This window comes from Macrobrachium rosenbergii, chromosome 13 (assembly GCF_040412425.1).
Source record: "Macrobrachium rosenbergii isolate ZJJX-2024 chromosome 13, ASM4041242v1, whole genome shotgun sequence".
NCBI classification, from domain to species: Eukaryota; Metazoa; Arthropoda; class Malacostraca; order Decapoda; family Palaemonidae; genus Macrobrachium; species Macrobrachium rosenbergii.
This window is the reverse complement of record NC_089753.1, coordinates 15,271,056-15,281,974: the sequence shown is the minus strand read 5'-3', so window position 1 is coordinate 15,281,974 and position 10,919 is coordinate 15,271,056. Positions and strand designations below refer to the sequence as shown.

At 33.3% G+C, this 10,919-nt stretch overlaps 1 protein-coding gene across 1 annotated transcript in view; it reads right to left on the bottom strand.

Moving 5' to 3' along the window:
• Positions 1–9,300: 9,300 nt before the first annotated feature.
• Positions 9,301–10,919, bottom strand: part of LOC136844725 (putative leucine-rich repeat-containing protein DDB_G0290503) — a 111,154-nt gene continuing 109,535 nt past the window's right edge. The window contains exons 5-6 of the mRNA XM_067113962.1: positions 10,436–10,582; positions 9,301–9,678 (exon numbers count right to left, since the gene is read on the bottom strand). Coding sequence (XP_066970063.1) covers positions 9,301–9,678; positions 10,436–10,582 — 525 coding nt within the window. The remainder of the gene's footprint in view (positions 9,679–10,435; positions 10,583–10,919) is intronic.

The following is a 10,919-nucleotide window of genomic DNA, read 5'->3' as shown; positions in this document are numbered from 1 at the left end:
CCTTCCGAACCTTTTTATTGTCAATTTCCGTTTCAGCCCTGAATGACCTCATAGGTCCCAGCGCTTGGCCTTTGGCCTAAATTCTATATTCTTTTCTGTATAACGTTTTCTTTAATCATTGATATTAAAAGTCACTACAAATTATTACCTTCGGATATATTTCTCTTTTGTATGCAAAAGCTGGCCATCCTGACAATTTCATGCCATTATCTTATCTAGGTCTTCAGGAAACAAGAAAGAGTTGTTAGGCATGTATGACATATCATTGTATGTATTTTTTGTATGCATGTGTACTTATGCAAGCGTAAGAATATATATATATATATATATATATATATATATATATATATATATATATATACTGTATATGTATATTCATATATAATGTATATGCATATATTCATTATATATATATAAAATATATAATGCATATATACATATTATATATATATATATATATATATATATATATATATATATATATATATATATATATATATTATATATATATATATGTATATATGTATATATAACCCATATATATATATATTTCCGTAATGGTTCCGTAAGATGAAAAATTTAAGAATATATCACCAGAAGAAAAGTACAATAGTTTTGCTATGAGAGGAGTATCACAGGAATACGATGAAAACAATATGAGGCCACGGATAAAACTTAACAACAAATTGACAGACTACCAAAATATGTAAATGAAATATCCTAAAACGTAATCCATCTTGAAGGAATAAGTTGTTATCAGAATCGTGATTCAGATACCACACGATTTGCGAAAGACCTTTAAATCTTTCAGGAATAGGTATTTAGTAAATCGGCAGTCTAAAAAGACCATTATTGAAGTTCGTGATAAGTTAATTACGCAACCCTCAACTAACAATCTGTCTGGTACAGAAGAACTTATTAAAAACTATTTTACCTGAATCCCTGTCAGAGGGTTGGTTAAAATTTATTACATTAAAAACTATTTTACCTGAATCCCTGTCAGAGGGTTGGTTAAAATTTATTACATGACAAAAAAGATTCTTACATCACGTGCATTACATTTAGTATAGTTCCACTTTCTTCCATAATTCTTTCCCAGATTGTTCGATATAAGGAATGTTACATGACGAAAAGTCAGTTTCGTACACATCTGTTTAAGTTGCTGGTATATTACAAAATAGTAAGTTATTCATAGGCGTATTATGACTAACATTTATTTTGAAACATTCCATGCTACTTATACTTGTTAAGAATTCGTAGGTGAATGACACAACTAGAATATTTTCAAGGTCACAGGTGCTTAATTTGTCACCTAAAAATGTCTTCTTGGCCCTTTGGAGAGGGCCGTCAAGAATATTTAAGAGGAGCATTGTTCTGCAATTTCAATTTAAGTTTCCTTTTCCAGAGACTCATGTTCATATATTTGTAAATTCTTGAATACTTATTTCAGAAAAAAAACTATCTCTTATTCCGAGGTTGACGGCTCGAAAAAAAAACCGTGGATAAATGCATTCAGTGCTGAGGATTACGGAAAACTATCAATTTAAAACCACTTTTAGATCTCATGATGACTGCTTTGAAAAACGGTATGCTTTTTGTTCCCGTAGCCAATGTAAATTTAGAAGTTTCCAAAATATAATCCAAATGCCACAGGCATATGTGACTGACTTATCTGTACCATATTAAAGGATCTCCTAACAGGAATTTCCATATATGTTCGAGAGCGTCTGCGATAAACAATTTACCATCGCCTTACCAAACAGTCTGTTTTTAAAAATGACCATTTAATTAGGGTATTTTCAATTATGCAGTTTTGTCAGCTTCATAAACACGTGTGAAATTGATGTGAGAATCATTTCGTTTCGTATATAGGGAACAAAACTTTCAATTTGTATCTTCCCTTCCAGTTTAGTAATGACATCTGGATTTTTAATGTATGGATCCGAGATGTTTCCTAAAAGTGGGTTTGACAGACAGTTTAACCATTTTGGTAAAAGGTAAGAGATCGAGCCCACTGAACTCATACCAGGCGTAGTTGGTTGACCATTATGAATTTTTATTGTGTGAAGCAGAAAAGGAAGGGTGGCATTATCAGCAGAAAACATGTTTATGTAGTTCGTGGTTTGATTAAAAAAAAATTATAATGTTGTTAAAATTTAACCTTATTAGTAGGTCTACTAATTAGATTGTAATACGTATCTTCATCTGATAAAAGTTGACCGGCCTTTTCAAGATATGCACTCTTTTCCAAACAACATTGTGTTAAAAGAATTCGTCTTAGTTCTGTGAGTACCTTTATTAGGCCGTAAGTTTTAAGCGCTAACTGGATTCTAAAGGATTTGTATGACATACAGCATATAAGCAACCCTTTTAGATCAAACTGATGTCGATTTAAATTTCCTAAGACACTGAATCCTTCCGCAAGTAAGTAAACGTTGATTCGAAAACTTGAAGCAAATTGCTCATCGCCAAGGAGATCGTGAGAAGATAAATTAACGCTCGAGTAAGGGTTAATTTTTGTTGTCCGTACGTAGTTGCGTAACAAATTATCCAATATCTACATAGGTTAAATTGCTGACCGATTATTTGCTTCGCTGCGCAGTGCGCCATATCTTTTAATTACATTCCTCTGGTTTTGAGTCACTTGATTATGCAAAAGTATCCTTTGTCTTTCAGTTTCATTAAACGAAGTAGACACTTCTATGCGCATCGTGTCTTAATACATGAGAGTGTTATCAAATAGATCATATCCGAGAAAGCGCAAGAATCTATAGTTACATAACCTGCGATAAACAAGGTATGGGTATAAGAACCTCGCTTATACATTTCTTCAGCAATTGCAGTTATCGTTTCAGGCGATGTGACCTGCTCAAAGCTTTCTTGTAGTTGGAGATAAGCGGCTTGTTGACAGGATAATGACGACAGATCAAAGGCAGGGTCAAACGGCGCGTGAGTTTCTTAAGTTTTGTATTCCACTATGATTCTTGATGGAATTTTATGAATACGCCAAGTGAAAGTATCGGGCAATTTTATCATTAACCTCTTATTGGTTTTTTGTATGCCATGCTCGTTAACTTGTACGTTACCCTGAAAATGACTGTATGATATAAATTGGATTTCTTAGCTCAATATTTTCATTTGCATATATATATATATATATATATATATATATATATATATATATATATATATATATATATATATATATATACAGTATATATAAGTATATATATATATGTATATATATATATATGTGTGTATATTTATATATATATATATATATATATATATATATATATATATATATATATATATATATATATATATATATATATATATATATATATTTTTTATAACTAATTAATATATGAATTTGTATGTGTTCTCAAACATTGATTGAAAGTAATCCTTGATTATATATAATAAAGTGCATCTTCTGGGCCAAGATTCTAACCTATGGTTGGATTCAAACCTGTGCCTTTTGGGTTCGATTGAGAGGTAGCAGTGGACTGAGCCTAAGCTGTCAAGAGAGATGTTGGTTGATTTCAGCTCTTCTTTGTATATTCCTGTCGTATTAAGGTTCTAGATTTAGAGTCTAATTCAGCTCATGATCATAACAGCTAAGTGTTAAGTTTGTAGCACATGGCTATTTTATGATAGTTTCGTCACTAATTCACAAGTGAATTTTTTTTTTTGCAGGCTTTCATATCTTGAATAAAAATACAGCTTTTTGATATCGAAATAGCTTCACATAACTTTATTTGAGCATAATGATAGTTTCTCACACCCAAAAGGAAGCTTATATATATATATATTGATAAATATATATATATATATATATATATATATATACACACATATATATATATATATATATATATATATATATATATATATATATATATATATATATATAAAGTGGTGCATCTACCCTTGTGAGATTCGAACCTTTTGGGTTTGAGACAGAAGTGACAGTTGACTTATCGACTAAGCTATCAAGAGAGATATAAATTGATGACAACTCTGGTGTGGATGTATGTGGATATACATATCGAATTCAGGCTGTGTGATTTTTAAACGTGGTTAACATTGCTAATCATTTAGGTAAGCATCCATTCTTGTTCGCCCACACGAATTTTAATACAATTTTTATACATTCTTTATGCATGTATATATGTAGAGAGAGAGAGAGAGAGAGAGAGAGAGAGAGAGAGAGAGAGAGAGGTGAACCTTTTGATGTTTTAGCACTCGTCCTGACAGAAAAGCTCTTCAACACTACCATTGTGTTGCCGTATATTCCCCCTGACAGCTTTTCAACCCAGACAAAGCAGCCTCTGGCTTCTTCCGCAGTTAGTTAAAGGGTGGGGTTATCCAGTTAGGCCTATGAGAAGGTTAATGCTGACCTGAAGAAGTCTTCCATTTCCCGTATTTTTTCCGTCTCTCTGATTGTATTCGTGTACGTATTTTTCTTCTTTGTTGAATTTTTAACGTATCCAAATAGAAAGTATTGTTACATTCTGGGAGAGTAGTTCTTTAGCATCGATATTACAATGACAGTTATCATGATCATGGTTATTATGTGTAGATGTAGTATTTATACTTATTTTTTTTATTATGAATTTATAAGTTGTTTACAGGACCTTTTATTTCATCTGTATAAATATTATGACCAATAAAATCCCAGCAATAGCAAAGAAATATGTTTCTTAGATTTAAGTGTTGCAATAAATTTTATTCTGCTTTGTCACACATGCAAATCTATATATCTCTTTGGGATGAGTTTTTTTTAAGCTCATTCATGATATGACTTTATAAGAAAATATTTAAAAAGTGGCCTGTCGTTTCGCCGTGAGCTAATGAATATACCAAGTTAAGTATACCTTAATTTACAGACCACTGAGCTGATTAACAGCTCTCCTGGGGCTGGCCCGAAGGATTAGATTTATTTTATGTGGCTAAGAACCAATTGGTTACCTAGCAACGGAACCTACAGCTTATTGTGGAATCCGAACCACATTATAACGAGAAATTAATTTCTATCACCAGAAATAAATTCTTCATTGGCCGGTCGGAGAATCGAACGCGGGCCCAGCAGAGTGCTAGCCGAGAACGATACCAAGCCGTCCAATGAGGAACTAATGAATATAATACTTTGAATAGTGTTATTTATCTTAAAAAAGTAATAAAGGTTATCTTTTCTGTTAAGTTCTCGAGCACCTTCTCCTTATCATATCTGGGAAATAAAAAAATAATTAGTAATAAAGCTACCATTTATTTTCTCTGGAAAACTATGAGGATTTTCTTTATTACAAGTAACATCATCAGTCCTATCACTTCAATGTAGTTCAAGGACGACCTGATCTTTATTGTAATAAAGAAGTAAAGCCGTTGCCGTTCCTTTTAGTGTGGGCCATAGTTCTCATATGATACCTGCCTGTTAATAAATGTAAACATTCTTCCATTTACTGAATGGCCCCTGGCATTCCAGTGCGTGCATTGGGATTTAGTTGCTGGAATGCAGTAGACATCTAAGGGAAGTCTGGAGTGAAGAACTTTGTCGGCTCCAACTTTGGAAGTCTTAGTTCTTGACTTTCATGGCTTTTTGTGTGTGTGTGTGTGTGTGTGTGTGTGTGTTTGCACCGCTGTGTAGGTTCACCGTTGATTAGGGAAGAGAAGACGAGCTATTTTAACGTGTTATCAGTGATAACGATGTGCTAGCATATCACCGTAACTGTAAGATTTGTTGTCACCTATGTTACCGTCTGTTAACTAGTCAGATTATATTCATTCCTTAATTTCATTGCCGAGGAGAGATATTGTACAAGGTAGGGTGTTCTGTTACAATGAGAGAGAGAGAGAGAGAGAGAGAGAGAGCGCTCGTTACTGTGACAGTGTAGTTTGCATATCACTAAGCACCCAGATCAAAGGAAGTAAATTCTGACGAACCTCGCTAAATGTTGGCCAAGATAAAATGCTGCTCTGCAAATGTTAGCTGGATTAGTCTCTGAGTTCTAAGATGGAGTTATATGCGTGACTCGTATATATTATTTTTTTTTAAGTTTTAGATAAATCGTTACCTAAGTTGCGCACGTTGTTAAGAGCATAGTGGGAGGATTTTTCTTCGGGGAGGTAGGGAAGGAAAGGGAACGTTTAGATTTAGTATTAACCTTCTGATTAAAAATATGATTATAACTGTAACAATTGAATTGATTCCTGACTTAAAATAATGTACATATTAATTACCCCTTCTCTCTTCAATGTCAACTCATAACAAAGTATTCAGCGGAGGGGACTGAATGACTGGTTTGGTGGCCAAGTACCTCTCTAAATTCATTTTATTTGGACCCTCCAAAACTCATTAACTATCGAAGACATAGTTTGTTTCCTTTGTAAGCAACGTCGGACGAACATCAATTAGAAACATCAACGCGTGACGTTGTCGCTTCTTCATCTTCTCTTTGAAAGGGTTGCTGTCGGAGAGTTGACTTTCATAATTTTTTAATCTATTATTCAACTTCCCCTAAGAAAATCCCTAAGAAGTGGTATTTTTAATTTTGTTTTTCGTTGTTTTATTTACATTTTATAGTACCTGTTATTTTTTCTTTTGGTTTTAGTTATTTTCTGTATTCTGTTTTTAAAAAAATTGTTTTTCATTTTTATTGATTTCAAATTTGGTATTTATGTCTTGTCTCTCGCCACAGTAAATTTTATTGCTAACAATTTTTTATTGTTGATTTCTTTTCCCTTTTCCATAAACATCGAAAAACAAAATCAGCCTTTGTTTAAAGACTTAAAGTATAAAATTATAAGAATTAAAAACGCTACGCAGCTGGTGTGGCTGATGACCTCTGCTTTCTCTTTTGAAACAACATAATTATTAATATATATTATAGTTGAGGATGAGAACACTTTGCGCACAGTGAAATGCCATATGGTAATAGTGAGTACATATATTATTGTTTTTTGCCCAATCCATATTTTTAACATTACTAAATAGAGTATTTTTTCACTTTAGAATAGTGGAAGTCGCCCATGTTTCTTTTTTTTTTAATTTTCACTCAGCACCGTGAGTAGTACCAATTTTTTTCCTTCCGGATAAGAGCTCATTAAGAGAGTGTTTATACAAGGAGATTTTTTTTCTTTTTTTACCATTTTTGAATGATCATTACGCGCCTGAGATCATCCCATGAGTATTATTATCTCGTGCCTAAAAAATGGCGGATCTTTGCCAAGTCAACCCCGACTTATTTGCTTCCTTTTTTTATAGTTTTTATTTGTTTGTATAATTTTTTTTACTCTTCAATTAGCCCAGTGTGTTTGGTTTACATCTGGGAAACGCAGAAGTCGTGTTTGTATTCTGATTGTCAGCTGGATGTACGTGAACAGTTACCAGGTGGTGATTATGGCCAGGTCATTTGGTGTATGTGTTTCTGTTAGAGAGAGAGAGAGAGAGAGAACATGGGCAAAAAATATAGAAGACTTGAATGTCTTTGGAAGCCAATGATGGAAAGTTTGAAGGATTGATCCAACTCTCCTTGGTGGAAGTTTAGTGTTGCTGTTGAATATGAATGAAATATGAGAAAAGAAAAACTTGAAGCTGTGGCGATCAATTGTTTGCGTAGTATATTTAGTTTAGAGGAATTGAAAGGTGAAAAACTGGGAGGCACGCAGAAATGATAAGACAGATAGCGTTGAAGGAGCATGGATCAATGAGTTTGAAATGGTTTGGTCTTGTGAAAAGAATAAAGGACGGTTGACTGATGAAAAGAGTGTGGCATTCGGAAGTGTTAAGAAGGAGAATAGAGATAAACCTAGGAAGCGCTGGAAGGATAGAACAAAGACTATAATATCCACGTAGGGTGAGGGGGACATGCAGAGATACAGGTGAATGATACAGTGTGTGTTTGGGATTGAAAATGATGCTGATGAATCTGCTGTGTAGGTGCATGAAGTGGTTAATTGTTGTGGAGGTATTTTGTGCAAGGGTTTCATCCACTATTCAGCTGTTAAAGCATGAATGTAAGAGTAACTGTTGTAATTTTTTTCTATGGAGCCTATCAACTTGGAAACAGAAACTGGAATATATGTTAGAAATATGTGTATACACACACATGTATATATACACACACACACACACACACACACACACATATATATATATATATATATATAATATATATATATATATATATATATATATATATATATATATATATATATATATATATATAGATATATATAGCTATTATTAATTCTTAATATACTTCGTTGTCAAATGAAACTTCTTTCGGATTTTTATTCATTGTTTTGTTGTTGGGAACTCCGCTTAGAACAAGGGTTAACAGTATCTTTCTCACCTGTAAAGCGGATTCATTCAGCAGTCATATAATATTAAATTCCATTCTTCAAGAGAGCGTAACGTAGCTCAGGTATAACGAATGGATACCCGAGGTGCAGCCGGCGCCGAGGTGTTGACATAGGTAGGCCAGGTAGGTTGCCTAAGTGTTATGCCTTTGTCAACAATGGAAAATATTGAAGGCTTTTCCTTTATCCATCGTGCTGTGAACGAAGAAATACGTTGTGTATACATTTCGTCTATGAGTGTTTCCTTACCCGGTTTTCTGAATGAAAAATAGGCGATGCGTGTATTTCTTCAAACCTGGGTTGGGTATTGATATGACGTGTGTAAAAGAAATCGAGATATTTGTGTTTCTTGTCTGTTTCTCTGTTTAAAGAATATATATCGTCCTTACTTCGCTCCTTGAGGCAGTCTGGTCACGAGTAAACCGGAGGAGGAGAGGTTGTCTTAGAACTCAAAATTCTGACGTTTAGAGTGGATGGAGTATAGAGCTACAGAGTAAATTTTCGCTAGGTAAGATACAAAAGGTGTTGAAATGATATATATCTAGTTCTGTTACTACTGTACACTTTCTAAAGACCCTGGAAGCCTTTTTTCTAAAGACCCTGGAAGCCTTTTTACCTTTATATTCAATTCTGTTACTACGCTTTCTAAAGACCCTGGGTGCCTTTTTACCTTTATATTCAATTCTGTTACTACACTTTCTAAAGACCCTGGAAGCCTTTTTACCTTTATATTCAATTCTGTTACTACACTTTCTAAAGACCCTGGATGCCTTTTTACCTTTATATTCAATTCTGTTACTACACTTTCTAAAGACCCTGGAAGCCTTTTTACCTTTATATCCAATTCTGTTACTACACTTTCTAAAGGCCCTGGAAGCCTTTTTACCTTTATATTCAATTTTGTTACTACACTTTCTAAAGGCCCTGGAAGCATTTTTACCTTTTATATTCAATTCTGTTATTACACTTTCTAAAGACCCTGGAAGCCTTTACATTTATATCCAATTCTGTTACTACACTTAAAGACCCTGGAAGCCTTTTTACCTTTATATTCAATTCTGTTACTACACTTTCTAAAGGCCCTGGAAGCCTTTTTACCTTTATATTCAATTCTGTTATTACACTTTCTAAAGACCCTGGAAGCCTTTTTACCTTTATATCCAATTCTGTTACTACACTTTCTAAAGACCCTGGAAGCCTTTTTACCTTTATATTCAATTCTGTTACTACACTTTCTAAAGGCCCTGGAAGCCTTTTTACCTTTATATTCAATTCTGTTATTACACTTTCTAAAGACCCTGGAAGCCTTTTTACCTTTATATCCAATTCTGTTACTAATTACTATTTCTAAAGACCCTGGAAGCCTTTTACCTTTATATTCAATTCTGTTACTACACTTTCTAAAGGCCCTGGAAGCCTTTTACCTTTATATTCAATTCTTTTATTACACTTTCTAAAGACTCTGAAGCCTTTACCTTATATCCAATTCTGTTACTACACTTTCTAAAGACCCTGGAAGCCTTTTTACCTTTATATTCAATTCTGTTACTACACTTTCTAAAGGCCCTGGAAGCCTTTTTTACCTTTATATTCAATTTGCTTTATTACACTTTCTAAAGACCCTGGGAAGCCTTTACCTTTATATCCAATTCTGTTTACTACACTTTCTAAAGACCTTGGAAGCCTTTTTTACCTTTATATTCAATTCTGTTACTACACTTTCTAAAGGCACTGGAAGCCTTTTACCTTTATTCAATTCTGTTTATTACACTTTCTAAAGACCCTGGAAGCCTTTACCTTTCTAAAGTCCCTATATTCAATTCTGTTATTACACTTTCTAAAGACCCTGGAAGCCTTTTTACCTTTATATCCAATTCTGTTACTACACTTTCTAAAGACCCTTTTAAGTTTACTTTTACCTTTATATTCAATTCTGTTATTACACTTTCTAAAGGCCCTGGAAGCCTTTTTTTTATATCCAGTTCTGTTACTACACTAAAGACCTGGAAGCCTTTTTATTTATATTCAATTCTGTTATTACACTTTCTAAAGACCCTGGAAGCCTTTTTACCTTTATATCCAATTCTGTTACTACACTTTCTAAAGACCTTGGAAGCCTTTTTACCTTTATATTCAATTCTGTTACTACACTTTCTAAAGTCCCTGGAAGCCTTTTACCTTTTATATTCAATTCTGTTATTACACTTTCTAAAGACCCCTTTTTTATATTTATATTCAATTCTGTTACTACACTTTCAAAGAGGCCTTTTTACCTTTATATCCAATTATTGCTGTTTCAACCTTCTAAAATCTGTTACCCTGGAAAGCCTTTTTACCTTTATATTCAATTCTTTTACTACACTTTCTAAAGACCTGACCTTTTTACCTTTATATTCAATTCTGTTTACTACACACTTTCTAAAGACCCTGGAAGCCTGTTTTTTTACCTTTTATATTCAATTCTGTTATTACACTTTCTTAAGACCCTGGAAGCCTTTTTACCTTTATATCCAGTTCTGTTACATACACTTTCTAAAGACCCTGGAAGTCTTTTG